Raw genomic sequence first — 19,614 nt, 5'->3', positions numbered from 1 at the left:
CATTCATACAGATACAATTCTAATAAAAGAACTTAGGTTTTAAAATTTAGAGTTTTTTAATTAAAGAATTTTCTGCAGATTTAATAAAATCTTGTTTTTATTCAAACTATTTTGAATAAATTGAATTTTCAAGTTTCTATTTAAAAAAAAAAATTTAATTGAAAAAGAAGCAATTATGATATTTGTAAAATAAGTTAGTTTCTCCAAATTGAAACATGCTTTTATTGTTTACAAAAAAAGATTATTTAAATTATGATGTTGATTAAAAACGAATGAATTTAACAAAAGATCAAATTTAATTATTTATGAATCTATTTAAAGATGTGATTAAAATTGAAATTGTTGAATTTTGATAAGGTTTTCAGTTAGACACCTTACTGTTTGAATTTTTAATGTTTTCAAAGTGCATATTTTTGGAAGTAATTGTATGAAGAAACGCTAGTTAAATATTTTAAATAATATTACAAAATATAAGCAATGTCGACTGTTACTTAAGTCTCCATTCCCTGTGCATTGTTGTCAAGATGATGTCATTGTCACTTTTTTTTTTGGATGACCTTTGTCAAGATGATCCTACTTCAGTTACTGCAGTAACCAATATCTTGTTTTATTGCAATGATGTATGATTCTAGTTTGTTTCAATGTTTGAGATAGCCACGTCATAATAAACCGTGTATGATTAACAAAACAAGAAACTTTTTGTTGTAATAAATAATTACATTTAAACAAGTTAATAACAGTTACGGCAGCAACAACAATAGAATGATTTTGACATTGAAGTTGAATTTCTGTAATTTTATGCAAACTATTTTTATGTTGGTGCTTATTAGCTTATTAATAGATTTCTGTTGCATTATATTTTGAGTTACTACGGTAACTATTATAGCCCAAGTATCAGTGCGTGTGGTATATTTATAAAAAGTATGTCATGTTTATTACATGCTCAGTATTCATAAATATTCATGATGCTTTTGAATGTCGATGCTGATGCCAAATGTCTGGCCTTTTCAAACCTAATTTGGCTCAAAGAAAAATGATTACTTTCATAGCATTCTCTGCTTTGGATTGTCATTATTGTAGAACTTCAGTAGCTTGTACGGTGCTTGTTACGTGGACACAGCAAGTTTTATGTGGTTCTATGTCTTGTTAAGACAAAATATTGTGTTTAAAATACACTAAGCTTGACACTTCCTTATATGGAAGTATGGATGACAAAGATGGTTGAATGATTGGAGTTATTTTGTCCATAGAGTAGCTAATACAGTATTAAAGTTCAAATTTTTTTTCAGTATTTGCAGATCAACCTATTTTGGTTTTTTTTCTTTAACTTCTTATTGGATTTTCTTTGAAATTCTTACTGAACTAGTGAATGTTCAAGAATGGAGGAATCCTAGCCTAGTTAACCACAGAGTACAGAGGGTCAACAACATTACCTCAGTTGCTACAGCAACAACCAATTTAATTTAACAGAAATGAGAGGATGTTGGTATTGCTAAATAGCATGTATTATTTAGTATTGATTTCTGTGATGTATTATTTTTTAGTGTAAGGCTGTGAATAATGTGTATTTTTTATTGCGCTACGTAGCACCAAAGTAAGAGAGTAACTAACAATGTTTTTTGTTTTATCTAAGAGATATTTTCCTATTTCATTTTCATATATTTGAGGAATTTGTTTGAACAATTCTGTCGTAAGAAAAAGATAATACGAGTCCAATATTGGAATTGCTTCAAAATGCAAGCATGGTGTCACTGAGCTTTGTTGTACTCATCACTTTTGGTCTTGTGCAGTGGAACATCACTACACAGCTCTTACAGTTAATTCGAATCGCTAGCTACTATAGTGTGTTTTTCGTTCATTCAGTTTTAATCCCCAATCCATGTTGGCGTTTTTATTTTCACAATACAGCATACTACTATATTATACTAATGAATAATTTGGTATTTATTTATGGCCTTGTTGTTTACCTGCTATCTAGCACAAACAGTTGTTGTAGTATGTTGCAGTTAATCGTAATTATTTACTAGGTACTGTTCCAAATCGAGCTAACCAATCTCACAAGTCATGATTTATCGTTCAGTAACAAATGTTGTTTTCCTACGTTTATGGAATCTCTTGTGGTTTTTAAACAGGCTTTTGAAATCTAGATTAATTTATCAAACCCATGTGTATGTCACTGTTACATACATTTATGCATACTGTAATTAATCTGTGCATATATGTATAATTTGAATGTTTAATTCTTAATGCATACAACCTTTTATGTTGATTGTGGCAAAGTTGTACTGTTTATTATTATTCACCAACCCTGGATTGAGAGACTTTTATCTACCCTAGATATAGCTTTCGGTAACCCTGGATTTTCAAACATTTTAGCTACCCTGAATATTATTTACAACAACCCTGGATATTATTTACAACAACCCAGGATTTTCATACATTTTAGCTACCCTGGATATTATTTACAACAACCCTAGAATTTCATACATTTTAGCTACCCTGGATATTATTTATAACAACCCTGGATTAAAGATTTTTAGCTACCCTGGATATTGCTTTCAGTAACCCTGGATTGAGATACTTTTAAGCTACCCTGGATATTACTTGTAACTTAGCTGATTTCAACAACCCTGGATTTATTAAAAGTGCCTTGTAACCTTTGATTTCTGGTTCATTTATTCTTAGTTGAAATCTGTTGCAGATTTTAAATTATTATGAATGTCAAATGCTCAAGTTTTTTTTTATGTACATTCAAATCAAAATGTAATTTATTTGGTAATTTGAATTTGTAGAATTCAATTTTTGTTTTCGATTATGGCCAAACGTCGTGATTCACTGGTAATCCAAATATTGCTAATAATAAAACCATGGTTTGGTTTATTATTAATTTTTTTAATTCTTGCATGTAAGTTATGTAATATAAAAATAGTTTTTGAACTGTATATTTTATCCCTGTTCCTATTTATTATGATTTTTTACTATTAGACATTTAGTTTTTCAGCAGCATTTTTTTTATTTTAAAAAGTATTGTTGAGGATGAGGATATATTTTGATGGACTCTGAATGTATTGTAGTTGAGTTGTATATATGAATTTAATATAAGGCTATCTTCCTGACTTCAGTTGCTCTGAGTTGTGTTGTACAAATTGTATATTTATCTGTTCTTTTTAAACAGAATGTTCATTTACTTTCGATGTCCTGCAAAATATATTTTATTCTATTTTTAAATGAATATCTCTCTGCCCTCTCTGCAGAAAATGCAAACATTTGTTCTCATGGTTAATGTTAGTCATCTTTTACAGTATAGAACTCTCCTTTTGGAATACCCCTATTCCGGGAAAACCCCTATTAAGGAACCACTTTCCCAAAACAGTCATTCCCTATGCATGGGCGGACATTCCTTAATAGTGGTATATTGTTCTGTAACTGTTTATTGTGTTGAAAAAATAATTTGTCCGAGCTTTACAAATAACAGCTTGAACTTCATCTTATAAATATAATGTGTGTGATTTGTGTGTGTATTTCGGTAATTATTTTTAAAATATTTTTTTTTTACTGTGCTTTACATATATTTCATATGAATGTAAAATTTAAATACTGATGTGTTCATAAATTTTTTTAAAGATTATTTTTATCAAAAATAAAGACTATTGTATTTTGATCTACGGCCTATAGCTCTGTCTACACTATCAAACTAGTTTGACAAGGGGTTTGCCCAAATATGGTAGTGATATGACATCATCATGTCCATATATGGGCACAAAGTTTGATAGTGTAGAAAGAGCTTTATATTTCTATATTGCATGACTAAAAAAATTGAAATATGTGGCTCCTTCCTTTAACTCCTTCAATATAGTCCATAAACCACATATGAGATTATTTTTTGAAACCGTGGTTTTGCAATGCCTCAAATTATTGGGCCTATGCATCTATACTACAAAAACACATAACTAAACAGGACTGTATAACATTGCGTTTGGTATAATACATCACATTATAATAACAACATTATTTATAGTAATGTGTAATAAACGGTTCACTGTGCTGTATTTTAAGAATTTAAGACAAAATAAAAAAGATTTTTTTTTTTCTGAATCAAATTTCAGCCTGACAAATTTGTTTTAGTTCATGGAACTAAATATTCTATACTCGGAGAAAAAAATATTCTGCGTATTAAATCAAATGTTCACTTGTTTACCGCATTAGAAAGAATAATTTGTTTCTACTTTAGTTTTTGCACAAACAATACCAAAGGAAGAGAAATGAATAACAGAAGTAAAAGTTTTGAAGTTGTTAAGATACACGAGATGTATCTAAATAATGAGTCATTAAAGATGGCTGACAGCCAAATAATTGATTTTGTCGTTTGTATTCTTTGTGGCGTATATTGTTTATACGGGTTTACCATGACCGTACAAGTGTCAAAACCCAGCATTGTGGTGTTTTGGAAAATGATTCTGCAAATGCTCAGAAGCGTGTACAGAATTGCTGTTTGATGTTACGCGTTAAAACTGCCAACACCATCTCCTCTTCTTATCAATATATATATATATCTATAATATCCAATCTGCAGACAGTACTGTTTCGATCTTATTAGATCTCGTCAGTGCAGCTCAGGTATCGAAATAAAATGTACCGCAGAACTGGCACAATATATAGGCTGAGCCAGGTATGCGGGACATGGTACACCGATTATGAACACAAAGAGTGCACAAGCTCAACGAGCATGCTGTGCAAAATGCTAATAGTATTCACAACAAAAATGCACCGTTTCGAACTGAAGAGTGCTCTACAAAACAACATACTATATATGTATATAGCAGAAAGTAGAGGAGCGTAATATCCAATCTGCAGACAGTACTGTTTCGATCTCATTAGATCTCGTCAGGATATATATATATATCTATAATTTAATAGCACTAAGCCAACATTTGTTCCTCTATCTTCTAAACCGCAAGTCCGATATTAGCGCCGTTCAAGTTGGGGCACCTTTTAATATCCCTTCATACATTAGTCTATATTAGAACGGCAAATTTGTACGAAAAATGTGTTTTTTAGACCAATTTCTGCTGAATGCTGTGTTCAGTAATTCGTGGCAGTGGACGGGTACCTGCTAGTATATATATAATTTTCTTTCATTTTCCATAGAAAAATTGGTCTATAATTATATAAAACCGTTTTAAGAAATCCAAGTCTTTCTAAAATCGAATCATGGTGCCATCAATCATAACAAATGACTACATAATTAAGTTTGTTTATAAAAAAGTTACATCACAGTATTTGTTTAAGTCTACTAAGCTTTTCGTATTACTATGTGTTTATGCTATATGATGGTTAATTATAAAGTATGGCATAGAATTTCTAAACTCAAAATGTTGTTTTTGTAGACTTAAATAAACAGTTTAGCAGAACTTTCATTTCTTTCTCTAAATTCTCCTTCCAATTTATCTATATTATAATAGCACTAACCCGTAATTTGTTATTTAACGTAATAATATTATTCCTGTTCAAGCTGGGGTACCTTTTAATTCCCCTCTTATCAATTTGTCTACAGTATGTTTTAGACCTCTTTCTCGACACATTCTATGTCACAATCGTGTCGCAGAGAGGTCATCATGATTAGATGGTAGGCAACCATTTTTGTTCATATTGACCTTTGTAAAGGGTCATTCACACCTGTTCCGGCATGGTTATGTGCATAGCTGTATGGAAACGAAAAACATTGATGATTGATTTGCCGGCGCCGGACCAAAACATGTGTGAAAGACCCTGAAGATTGTTTGTATTGTTCAAACAAAAAAAATATATATATATATATATAAATCCAAAGGCAAATTACTGAAAAAAATGCTGTGGGTATCAGTGGCTGGATCTCAATGGAGATACAAAAAAAAAAAGCGAAAAGCTAAATCAAAATATATATATATATATATATATATAAACACAAGAGGCAAAGAACATTAATTCTAAACCGCCCGGTGATATACTGAAATTTATTTTTTTTCTCTTTCGTGGGGGCAACCCACTTTTATTTCATTCTTCATATTACACATTGTAGTTATATATAGAAATTGTATAAAATGTCATTAAAATAAAGTTTTAAATATATATATATATAAATAAAAAATTAAAATAATAATGAAACAATTAAAAATTAATACATGTAATTTTAAGAAATACAAGTTAATAATTTTCTTTTTACGTTACCCCATTTCTTTTTTGCCTTGTTTATGTTACAAGCATATTGATTCTCTATAAGATTTTTTAGCTCAAATCGGAACAAGTTCCAGACGACTTTTGATCTCATTTTTGAATGCTTTTCTAATGATTTAATAAAATTTGTTTTATAAATACAAAAAGTAAACAATGATAATAATTCATTGACATTTTCACTTTTTGTTCCAATAACAATGTCTAGCCAATCATGTACGGTTTCTTCAAGTGTATAGCATTTTATAATCATGTTGTTAAATTTTGTCCATACTTTTTGGATACTTTTACATTTCAGAAGCATGTGCTTGTCTGTCTCAATTTCGTTTTGGCAGTGTTCGCACATTTCTTCAGGAGATATTTTCCATATCTTCATTCGTTGTTTACATGCCAGAATCCGATGTAGCAGTTTAAAATTAAATTGTGCTACTTTTGTTACATGTTTCATGCTATAGACTTTTTTTAACCATATTTTATCCCACTTAAAGTTCACATTTCTAAATTCCGTTTCCCATTTCGATTGACAAAATGGAGTAATAGATATATTGTTTATAATGTGTTTATAATAAAAAGAATTTTTATACTGTTTACAATATATTGTTTGTATTTCTTGTTTGTCTCTCTCTTTTTCATTGTTTATAAATATTTTCTTCCAATTTGAGGGAATTGCATTTACAATCTTAAAATATTCAATTATTCCATTTTGTTGCTCTGAAAGGGTAGGTATCAATTCTGTCGGAGTCATTAATCTGTGATTAACTATTATATCTTTTATTGTTTTATACCCTGCTTGTATCCAACTTTTAAAATATAATGTTTTTCCACTGCATTTTATAAAAGTGTTTTCCCACAAATGTTGTTTTTCAACTTCGTTTACATTTTGCGGGTATGTATTACTTATATTGTTACAATACACTAACACTTTTAACATTTCTTTATAAAATTCAGGCATACATTTCAGTTCTACATGACTTTCAAAATTGGGCTCACTAATATTGACAGTATAATTAAATGGATACATATAATGTTTTGGTAAATATTTCCATTTACCTGGGTCAGGGCTTAACAATCTCTTAACCCAACTAAGTTTTAACGAACTAACCATTGTGCTAAGATGTACCATATTTAGACCACCTTCTATTATTGAATTTATAAGGGTTTTTCTTTTTATTTTTTCTCTTTTTTTACCCCACAAAAATCTATATAATACCTTTTCTACTTTTGGGAATACATATTTAGGCACATTTATGACACTAGCATTATATACAAGTTTGGAAATTGCAAATGTTTTTATAATAATTATTTTTCCAAAAAAAGAGAGGTTTCTTTTTTGCCATAATTGCAATATCTGATCAAGTTTTGTGATTTTTTCATTCCAGTTTTTTTCTTCGCACACTCTTTTATTGTAGCCGACATATATCCCTAAGAATTTAACTGGATTCTTCGTCCATGTTAGATTAAAAGGTGCTGTTTCATTATTTTTGCTGGAACCAATCCACATTCCTTTAGTTTTTTCTTTATTTAATTTTAATCCAGATATATTACAAAAAACCTCTATTTCTTTCAAAAAGTGTTTTAAACTAGTCTCGTCTTGTGTAAATAAGACGGTGTCATCTGCTAATTGACAAATTTTAACAGTACTTTCATTTACATTATCTATATTACTTGGTAACATAATGCCTTTACATAGAGGATTATCTCTTATGTTATTAGCCATTATTTCAACAGCAAGTGTGAATAAAAGAGCAGACAGTGGACATCCTTGTCTTACTCCACTTTCCATCTGAAAACTTTCAGATAGCCAACCATTATTTTCTATAATACATTCTGTTTCTGTATATAACAATGTAATCCATTTTGTAAATGACATTCCAAAGCCAAACTTTTGGAGGCATTTAAAAATAAAGTTTCTATCTAATGAATCGAAGGCCTTTGCAAAGTCTAGAAAAACTATTGCTCCGGGTAAGTTACATGTATTGGTCTGGAAAAGAACGTCTTCTACTAAGCGTATGTTTTCTCCTCCAAATCGTCCGTTGATATAACCTTTTTGGTCGGAATCAATAATTGGGGCGATTATTTTTTGTATTCTACTCGATAGGGCATGGGCCATAATTTTATAATCAACATTTAACAATGTAATTGGTCTCCAGTTTGTTAGTAATTCTCTTTTTCCATTTTTAAATAATAATTTTATTATTCCCTTTTTTTGTGTTTTAGGTAGTTTACTTTTATTGTAGCTATAATTTAAGGATGCACATAACATTTCTTTTATATGATTCCAAAAAAACTTGTAAAATTCTACACTTAGTCCATCACACCCCGGACTTTTATTCAAGTGCATTTTATGAAGAGCACTTGTTAATTCATCTATAGTTAGTAAACCTTCACATTGCATACTGTCATTTAATGAAAGTGTTTTGGATTTTGATTTATCAAGATAGCTATTTATATTATTAACAGAAATATTTTTTTTGGAATATAAGTTTTTGTAAAAGTTGACCTGTTCTCTTAAAATTTCATTAGTGTCGGTAGTATACTTTCCATTAGTTTTTAATAGGGTAGTAATTTGTTTTCTTTTTCCATTATTTTTTTCAAGGCCGAGAAAAAACTTAGTATTTTTTTCTCCCTTTTCAAACCATTCTATTCTCGAACGGATTTGGGCTCCTTGTGCCTCAGATGTGTATATTTCATCAAGTTGTTCTATTTTATTTTTTAATTGACAGTCAGTTTCTTGGCTGTAGGTTGAATCAAGTTTTTTTGTAAGTTCGCTAACTTCTTTTATCAACTTTTCTTTAGTATAATTTTTTTTAATTTTCTTTCTTGAACAATATTTACACGAGAACTCTTTTATTTTAACTTTTAAGTATTCCCATAAACTGTCAGGTTTCAAGTTATATTCGTTTTTTTTTGTCTTTTCAATTATGTGTATAACATTTAACGCATATATTTCATCATTCATTATTTTCAAAGATATCGCTTGATGATCAGAGAAGATACAAGGTCGAATATCTGTAGAAATGATGTCACCATTTTTATAAAGGGCGTTTGATATGCACCAAAAGTCTAACCTTCTGTACGTATCCTTTCTTCTCCATGTAAATTGGGATTTATCTTTATGACTTTGTCTCCATATATCAATTAAATGTAACTTATTCATGCATTTTTTTAATGCTATTGGTGATTTGTCGTAGCTATTCACGCTGTTTTTCTGATCTACCTTTTTATCTAGTATGCAATTCATGTCACCTCCTATTATTATGTATTCATTAGTTACATCACATAATGTGTTTATCTTATTTTCAAGTTTCTTAAAAAATATTGCTCTTTCCTTGTAATTGTTTGGAGCATAAACATTTACGAGGTTAAAGTTGGTCTTATTATGAATAATACATAGTATGAGAATTCTACCTTCCTCGTCAATATATTTACATGTTATGTTTTTTAAATCAAACCTTGTTTTAAACAGTATTGAAACGCCTCTACTGTTTGTTGTGCCGAAACTATGGTAGCTTTCGCCTTTCCACAACAAATCTATAGATTTTTTCTTTTTATCGAAATGCGTTTCCTGTAAGAATATTATGTCTGCATTTTGCTCTTCGCAATAGTTTAACACTTTTCTTTTTTTATAATTTCCTTGTATACCTCTTGCATTTAATGAGATTAAATGTAGGGCATTATTTTTTGGTTTTCTATTCATTTTAAAAATTTTTTGGATTTTAAATTTTATATAATTACAAAACAGTTTTACGAATGCTTAATCTGACAATTATAAATGAGTTATAGTAACTCACACAATTGATTTATGATGACTTGCTGCTCCCTCGTCGTTTTCTTTTCTTTTTTGGTTTTTTTGCCGCACTTGAAGATGAGTTTGGTTTCTTTTCACTTTGTTGGGCGGGAACCGTTGAATCCTTTTTTTCTTTTTCTTGCTCTTGTTCTTGTATACTGTCCTTTTGCTCGGGGTGACTTTGTGGCACGATGAACGTGGTAATTTTGCTTTGAACGTTGTTGTTGCTACTAGTAAGTCTGAGACCGGGCATTTCATCTCTCTCGGTTGATTCTTTGTCTTCTTCACTTTCTTCTACGATTGATTCGTTGGTGATATCATCACTCCTTTTTGTGTTGTTGTTCGAATCATCTTTTTCTTTTACTATTTTATCAAACATTTCCTGAATGAAACGTTCACCTGCGGATGGCAAGAAAAGAGGGTCATCATGCTTAGGTGTCGATACTGATGAATCCGACATTGGCGTGGTATTATTTGCTTTTGTCGGTTGAACGTTATCGTTGTTTTCGTCTGGTCGTATTTCAATTGTAAGATCGATGGTGGGTTTATTCCCTGTAGTTTCAACCGCACAGAGTTTTTCGACGTGTCCATGTTTCCCGCATTTTCGGCATGTAATGTGGACATTTTTGGGATATTGGTTGGCTTTATGACCTTCTTCATTGCAATTGAAACATTTGTTATGTGCATCAATTTGGTCCTTATGAAACAGTCTAGCATTAAATCCATTGATTTTTGTGAAACGTGGTAGGCTGCCTCTGAAGGGTGCAACTATGACTGCTCTGTCACCGTTCACAAATCTGGATAACTTTCCGTTGATTCGAAATTTGACATACTGAATTTCTCCAACCAATTTACAACCAAGTTTGTTTAAACATATCTTGAATTCGTCGTTGTGCACAGAGATCGGAATATCTTTGATTAGTACCCTAACTCCGTTATTCACTGGGAGGTACGGATTTATATCATAGATTGTTACATGTTTGTTGTTAATGCTAATCCCTGCAGAGATTAGTTGAACTCTGTCTTCATGACTATTTAGGTAAATTCTCCAAAGGTTTCTTATTCTTTGTATTCCAATTAAGTTGTCACTGTTCATTTGTTTGCACAGTGCAAAATAGATCTTTTCTTCTGTTATAAAGCTTTCTTTATCCTTGCATACGTCGTCGTTTTTGAAAAAGATCGGCTTCACGCTTGGTAGGTTTGCTTTTCTTTCATTCTCTGTTACGTAATTCTCTTTGTTTGTTCCAACAACACCTTTTGTTACGTCATCCATTGTATTCGTAGGCCTACTTGATTGATTTTGTGTAATGTTACTGGCCATTACTTTACCTGTTACCTTGTTCAGTGTTTGCAAGGACAATCAGGGCTAGGTCTTGTCGCTTCAAGACGGTTTTTCAACAGCTAAGATTCGATGTAGTGATGCGCTTCTGGACACAGATTAGTTCACTATTTGGTTGATATTTCGTCACTGTTTTATTTATTAGCAATTTAATTTCAAGTAATTCTTGAAAATTAAGTGATTTAGACCGAGTTAAACTGCACCTTAGTTTAGTTGTGTACGAGTCGTCGCTATACTGAAATTTAATTAATTAATTTGAAACGATAAAGATGAGGAAATCTGTGAGAATGAGAAAAAGTCGCCCCAACCGAGACTCGAACTCGGACCGCCTGCTTGATATGCAGATGTCCTAACCATTAGACCACTGGGGCTTTCATGGTATTGTTCGAACTCGATTGGATAACGACTCTTTAACATTCTCGGCGTGGTACGGCGGAACAGCACTAGTCCTCAGTTGTACGCACGCGCAACAGAGATCAAATTGATACGCCCTCATCTTTCAGTATAAACCCAGTCATAAAGCTTTCCCCGAAGTATGGCTTAATTACTCTTGTAAATGCTAAGAGGAAAAGTGCTAGAGGTCACCGAACTTGAAGCGAGTCTCGGCTGTGAAATTGCTCACAACAAATTAACAAGTTGATCCGATAATAAGAAACGGCAGCGGAATTCATCGATGTATTTCTCCTATTCGTGTCCTTCGGCACTGCATCCGTCCATTGGATAGAATGTTAAGATGTTGGTCATAAAAGAACACTCTTTGTAATCGTCATGGTTTACTACAGTTCAACCATGGAGTAATAATTATTACTCCATGGCTGATACCCTATTCCAGTGGCATAACGGCTATGAGTGCTCACTGAGCCCTGGAGCTTACAGGGAGCCCAGAGCATGAGTAGCCCAATGCAACTACCTAACAATGTTATGCCACTACCCCTAAACAAACTCCAGAGCGAGATCCCATTCACATCAATCCTGCAACACCAGAGTTTTGCAACAAAAAAACCTTAAATATATATCACTTTGGTTGATAGTTAAATAAACAAATGTTAGTCAAGGGTAACCTTTTAACACTGGTAATTAATGCCAGTACCTTTCTCGTTGCATCCCTGGTTTTTTCTGGAGTTAAAGAACAGAATGCATTAGTACTATTTATATTTTAGCAAAGTGATTTACAGTAATTAATGAACTAACCAAGGTTTCATTCTGTTTAGTACAATATGTTTTTAATATTATCATTTTTACTTCAGTTATTATTACATATTGAAATACTAAACACATTTTGTTTATAATACAATCAAATTTATTTTGGTTGGTTATTATACAACATATAAACAATGCATGTATTACTGGATTAAAATCTGTATTATCTTAGATTTAGAAGTCCGGCAAGCCAAAGCTATTACATATCAAAAACAAATCTCAACGAACACCTCGGTAGGCTATGTATTGCTGAATAGGTGTTCGACTTCAGCTCTACAACGTAGCAGAGGAGGATCCCATATGTATGTATGCACTACATTTTCCTATCCAGTGTTCTGGCCTTGTTGCGTGAAATCAAACTGATTTGATTTCCTGTAGCGATGTTTGCAGCACTGTTGCGTCATCGGTTCCCACTTGTGATTACCTAATACAGCAGTTTGCGCCGATACGTCGCGTCGCAAGTAGGAACCACACTTTAGCAGTGTAAACAGTGGTTGTGGTGCGACTCAATAATGAGTCGATAATTTGCTAGTAATTTTCTAAATCTGTAACTAATATTCTAAATAAATACAATAATTATGAGTAGTATTTTTATATATAAATATTTTTTCTGAACTATTAAGCCTCTATATTCATTCAGTCAACTGAATTCTGATTAAGTGTAATTTCTAACGATAAAACGTTTTAATCCATGTAAGGAATGGTAACTAATATATCAATATAGTTATATAGCAATACAAACATTTACCCACAATAAAACATTAAAAACAATTATGAATTATATAATATTCCATTAAGTATTTCAAATAATATAAGTAATCAATAAATAATTATAATATATCAAACTCATGCCTAAATTTAATTAACACAATAGACAGGTGTGGTTGAATCTCTGCATGTTGTTATGATTTCATACAGGTGGTTGAATCTCGCATACAGGTGTCACTATTTCTTGGCAGGTGAGCATAGCACATGTGGTTTTTATAAAGGTGATGAACAATCTCAATATACTGGTTTAACTCGAATAAAATTGTATTTTATACATTACTACTGTATCTTATTAACAGGTGGGCAAATTGCACTATTTCTGTATACAGGTGGTTTTTATCTCTCACTCTATAGGTTGTATAATATCACATTGGTCCAATTATCTCATAGTTTTTAATACAGTTAGTTAATGTGAGTTTTTCATATGTCAACCATATTTCTGAATTAGCAATTGATTCTCACTAAATATGTTTTAATAATTGTTATTAGTTTTAAATAATTATTTTTATAATCGAAGACACAATTCTGGCAAGGACTCTTGTCTGGTTTGGATTTACAATCATTACAAGGTTTTAACTATTTGTTGGATTTGTAGTTACGGTTACTGTTTTTCTGGTTTTGCCACTAACTTCTCGTCCCACGTCAGAACAACTTTACCGACATTTTTACGTTCGTGCATCTGCTTCATGGCATCCTTTATCTGTAAAAAAAAGAAGAAAAAAAAGATTTTAACTGTTAATTGTAATATTGCTTCAGTTACTGCAGTTATCTTTCAAATTCATCGTAAGCAAAGCGGTAATAAATTATGATTTGTAAATGGTCTGCCATAACTTTTTAGAAGATTCTATGATTCTTGTGTACTCGGGTTTATAAACAAATCAAATGCTTATAAAAAGAGAGTACAAAAGAATCGGAATATCTACATAAAAATGGCATGTGGCATTTACCATATATCCTCTGGTATACTCCCACTTCAGGTCTAATCCCACCCCCTACTTTATGTCTGATTTCACAAACAGGCATATCCCCGGGCATAGTCCCAGCATTGACTTTTTATCTGGATGTAGGCCTCTCTCTAGCCAGTTCAGATGAGTTTTTACAAGAAATGCTTATCATGAACAAGGGTTTTCCCTGGGTATAGTCCCACCCCCCAAAGTCGGCCCAATATTAATGTGGACGTGTTCCGAAATATTGAATTGGAATTGAAAGACACCAACTTTTGAGGAGTAAAGAGGCCTAAAGAGCTAGGCCGGCCAAATACTCACATTTGCAAAATGCCAGACAGAGTCAATCTTGGGCTTGATTCTGCCTGCCTGGTACAATCGTATAATCTCATTCATTGCATTTGTGAGCAGTTCCGTCTCGTCGGCTAAGTAACCGAGATGGAAGCCTGACACAGATTTGTTCTTTTGCATCATGTCCATGGCACCAAACGAAGGACTGTTCCACCAGGTCTTGGCTACGTTCAACATGCTCCTATTTTCGCCCTGCATCATATTAGCCGCTCCTAAAAAAGTGAGTGAGTGGGTTAAGACTGTGGAAGCATAATTACTTAGCCATAACATCGGCAAGGGTTCGAGGCTCGCTCGCTCCATGGTTCTGGTGAAAGAGTCTTCTCGCAAACGGACTATAAACCATAGGTCCAGTGTGCACATTAGCTCATGTGCACTTTAAAGAACCTAGTACATCTTTTAAGACGAGTAGGGGGTTACCCTGGTGTATTAGTACACACACAGCCACTAATCATAACAGGGCCCTCTGGGAGACCAGTCTTTGTCTGAAACGGTTACCCAGTATAAATAAATAACAAATATTACAAGTAACAAAATTTAAAAATACAGGTGACAAATTTTATTTTAAAATAACAAAACGTAAAATACAAACCAAAGACAATCAGCTTCCCCATTGGACGAAGAAGGTCAAAGCATTTCATTGTGTCTTTACCGGACAGTGGGTCAAGAACGATGTCCACTCCTACATGAACAACCAAGTTATTTGTATTTTACAAAGGCTGAAATGGCTGAATTTATATATATATATATGTATAGTAAATACAGTCGCTTTATTGGATTAATTCAAAGAACTAAAAATGGTTTTATTCAAAGAACTAAAAATGGTTTTATTCAAAGAACTAAAAATGGTATTATTCAAAGATTATCCAAGCGTAACAATTTTTTATTAAAGATAAGACTATCGATATTTTATGTTGACAGTTTGTCGATTTTTAGACATAGTGTAAAAATAAACAATTTAAATTTTTTTACAAATTATAAACGTGTCTACCTTTTGGTGAAATTTTTCGAATCTCGACTTCATAATCCATGTTTCTGTAATCAATCGGATGCTTAACGCCCATCTCGCGTATCAGCTCGTGCTTATGCGCTGAGGCAGTTCCGTACACGGTGACATCGGGGACGGTTTTGCATAGCTGTGTAGCCGCAATACCTACTCCACCTGTAATCAATGATTTTGGCACATGAATTAGTTTCTATATCAGATTCTATACAGTCAGGGGAAAAATAGCAAAATGCTTCCTACTTTCTAGGATTTTTATCAAATAATCTATATTGTTTTGACAACTCTTTAACATGACCACAGTGCTGATATTGCCATTTTCCCTCTAACTTATATATTTAGTGCATTCTGGTACAGATTTCGTGCATGTTTTATCAGATCCATAACCATAACATACTGTAAACTTGCATAAAAATATGTGAGAACTTTAAATCAATTGAGTAACTGAATTTCTCATATATTTATATTATAATATGTAGTACATTTTTGGGTTTTATAATCAAACGTATACATACTCATTTTCATCAAAATATACTTTAATTTGATTTTTAAAAAATCATTGAAAATCTGATTTTGCTGCATCAAATTATTAGAATGTTATTGCCAGTCACTTTATAGTAACCACATCAGTCCTTTGGTATGTTAAAATTATCATAATATATTTTATAGAGTACATAAGCAAAACACGAGATTATTTATATATTTGTCATAGTGCTGTGACAGCATTTAGTTTAATCCATCCGTGCAGAATGACTACTTCTTGCAGAATTCCAACTTCTCAAATGCTAATATTTTAATATTAATGGAAATTTCTAAAATGTCAAGCCTGAATTAGAAACTATTTATGCTGTGAATAATATTAATATATTTAAATTATTTAAAATCTAACTGATCTAGATTTTTTTTTATTCAGTAGTACCGGTAGGTATTTTAGGCTATATTTAGTGTGCTTAAAATGTCTACTTTCTATTGTGGCCCTTAATTCGTTTGCTTTCATTTTTTGTAAAAGGTCAAGGGTCAAATACACAGCATTCTCTCTACTTTTGTAAACTAGAAAAATTTATACAAACCATTTATTGTATTAAGATCCAATAAATACCTTATTTTGTTTATAGATTCATTCGTCTTTTAACCCTTGACCTTTTTTATAAACCGATACAAATCATGGATTAAAGTTAAAATTCAAACGGTGAAATGTTATTTCACAAAATTTACCTACGGTACTTCAAATTTTTTTCAATAAATAGCATTTTTAATTAAGCAATTACCCTATTTGGTCATTTATTACATTATTCTGTTATCACTTCACAATGGCTTTGACAGCTGGCGTGATAATTAAGCCAAAATTATACATCAGTATAAATCCAATTATTCATTTCATATTGTATTCACCAGTACTTTGCTAATGGAGTCTATACATTACATGGAATCTGTTAAACGGTACTTTTATAAATTTACATTACAATAAAACAGGAGAAAGAGATAGAAAGCATAATTAATTGAGAATCTGACGATTCACTCTATTTGATAATTTTCAAGAATCTGTATTTATAGTATTTTATAATAAATCCAAAGGCAAACAAAATAAATAATGACAATGCTGTGGGTATCAGTGGCTGGATCTCAATAGAGATACAAAATAAAATAAGCAAAAACCTAAATCAAAACGATAAAGTAAAACAGCCAGACAAAATAAACAGAGCTTTCAGGCAACACTACAAGCCCTTCATCAGTGCATTTTATAATATATATTTTTATAATATAGTATTTTATGCCATATAATAAGAATTAAATAGAAAATATAAATAGAGTAAAGCTCTTAAGACTATAATAATACACATATTTTATAAGGATCTTTTTTTGTAAATTTGACAATAATGATGTCATTGCTCATTAGAATATGGAGGATGTCTAGAAATGATATCTTTAACTCCATATGGTAGAGCAGTGATGCAAACCAAATCACTTTGTGTTTGTTTGTTAAGCAAGCAATTGTAATAATGAACTGCAGTGTGATGGAGTCTTTTAACACATTCAACTTAGGAGTAGCGTAGCATATACAAACATTATTATAATGAGTACAAGAAACAACAAATAACTGTATAATAAGATGACATTGATGATAAATATATTAATGTATTTTTGATAATCAATGACAATGATAATAATTAGGCCTACTATTATCATCATTAGTATTGCATCTGGAAAAATGTTGACAAATGAAGAATCTTAAAATGTGGCTGAGAGGTATTGAGTCGAGTGGCCGAGTGGTTACGGCAGTGGACCTTCAAAATATAGATTCAAATTTTCCCTCCACCATAGTTCTGGTGATCTAGACTTTTTGGATAAGGACATACCTGGTTTGTGTGCCATTGCATCTTTTGGAAGAGTAGGGGTTTACCTGGGTGTACTGGTCTATACAGGGCCATAGCCACCAGTACGGTTGGTAAGGTTTTTTCACAGAGGCCTTTGACAACCCTGTGGTTTGAACAAAGATTTTTTGCAAAAACCGCACCACTTTATTTCTTGTGGCTATAATATCACTGCTATACAAGGCCCTGTCATTGGCAGCTCAACACAAACATGTATGTGCAATTATACTTTGCTGTACATATGCGGATAGATAAGAAGAAGATATTATTGATTATTTTAAACCTACCAGCAGCCATATGTATCAAAACACTGGTTCCCTGTCGTAGGTTACCAAAATTGAAGAGCATCAGGTAGGCTGTTAAGTAGTTGACGGCAAGCGCTGCTGCCTCCTCAAATGACATTCCTTCTGGAATTGGAAAGCATCGCTCGGCTTTCACAGCCGCAAATTCCTTCCACAATCCAAAGTCATTCAGGCATATTACACGGGTACCAGGCTGTGTAAAATTAATGATGAAAAACACAGTTTTTAGAAAAGTATATATTTTTCTTCAATAAAACAGCATCTATTACTCTGGCATTAACATAGGACAAGTAATTTGCCTATATATAATATCATTTTTGTACAAATACTGCAATTCAGCATTTTATGCTGCAATGCATATTTTTTATATGATTTGAATGAATAAAAATATCGGATATAAGTAATTACCATGAGAGTTTATAAGACTACTACATGCAGTACATTATACTTAATTTAAAATAGTAAAGTAATAATTTTTTATTCATGACTAACAATACTGTACATATAAAAATATTATAGGCCCTTTGTCAAGGCAGAGATATATATACTGTATATACTTTTGTCTAAATACAGTATTAATTATTCTTCAGTACCAGTACCCAATATACTCCTTGCTAGTGTGATAGCAAGGAGTATATTGGAATGGGAATATAATAATGTTAATGACATGGCGCACACATGCCAAATGAAAGAATTCTACTGTAGACATATTCATGCAGAAAAGAACTTTTAACAAAATAAGTTATATAAGAATTACTTTAGGTTGCACAACTCCACTGCCCACTTCCTCTACGACACCAGCACACTCCATACCCATTGAGAATGGACATGGAGGTAAGCCACCAGGAACCTGATACAAGCCTTGCCGACAGTGTAGCTCAGCAAAGTTTAGGCCTGACGTTTTAACACGAACAAGAACTTGTCCTGTCTCTGGCTTCGGAATTGGCAGCTCTTTCGTGACCAACTTATCATAGCCACCGTGGCCTGTCAAAAGAACTGCTTGCATACGTTGTTCTTCCATAGATTTTTTGACTTCAGAGTCCTTAGAATCACGATTAATTTGCGCAGCCATGATGAATTTGATTTTCAGATTACAACAGGTCCCTGGAAAAAATGAAGATTATTTATTAGAACGTCCGCCTACACAAATTGAATACGTGTGATTTGATGGCAGAAAAGAAAACATACACAGCGTCCCCTATAATGTTGTTTGTAAACACTGAGATTATTTTCCAAATAAGTCTTTAGTAGGCGGAGTTAAGTCTATTGAATTGTAAATCTATTGGTCATTGAAAAAATTACGTCATGGGGCTGTCCCTCGTTCGTTACTCTTGATTGAAC

The 19,614-nt window shown here is 32.1% G+C and overlaps 1 protein-coding gene across 1 annotated transcript; it reads right to left on the bottom strand.

The window, feature by feature from the left end:
• Positions 1-13,302: 13,302 nt before the first annotated feature.
• On the bottom strand, positions 13,303-19,463 carry LOC144841244 (synaptic vesicle membrane protein VAT-1 homolog). Its single transcript, XM_078697502.1, has 6 exons — positions 19,031-19,463; positions 18,259-18,466; positions 15,588-15,758; positions 15,189-15,278; positions 14,570-14,811; positions 13,303-14,004 (listed from the first exon to the last, which is right to left on the bottom strand). The coding sequence occupies exons 1-6, from the start codon at positions 19,343-19,345 to the stop codon at positions 13,906-13,908; spliced, it is 1,125 nt and encodes a 374-aa protein (XP_078553628.1). The 5' UTR covers positions 19,346-19,463; the 3' UTR covers positions 13,303-13,905.
• Positions 19,464-19,614: the final 151 nt, after the last annotated feature.

This window comes from Antedon bifida, chromosome 4 (genome assembly GCF_963402885.1).
Source record: "Antedon bifida chromosome 4, ecAntBifi1.1, whole genome shotgun sequence".
In the NCBI taxonomy this organism is placed as follows: domain Eukaryota; kingdom Metazoa; phylum Echinodermata; class Crinoidea; order Comatulida; family Antedonidae; genus Antedon; species Antedon bifida.
The sequence above is the reverse complement of the archived record's forward strand: the minus strand, read 5'-3'. Positions and strand labels throughout refer to the sequence as shown.

What these genes read in the sequence shown, in the direction of transcription:
- LOC144841244 (XM_078697502.1), bottom strand. Translation starts at nt 19,345, where the DNA reads ATGGCTGCGCAAATTAATCGTGATTCTAAGGACTCTGAAGTCAAAAAA. An exon ending in GGGGAAGCTGATTGTCTTTG is followed by an intron (nt 14,812 to 15,188) that starts GTTTGTATTTTA and finishes TCACTTTTTTAG; the next exon opens with GAGCGGCTAATATGATGCAG. An exon ending in CTGTCTGGCATTTTGCAAAT is followed by an intron (nt 14,005 to 14,569) that starts GTGAGTATTTGG and finishes TTTTTTTTACAG; the next exon opens with ATAAAGGATGCCATGAAGCA.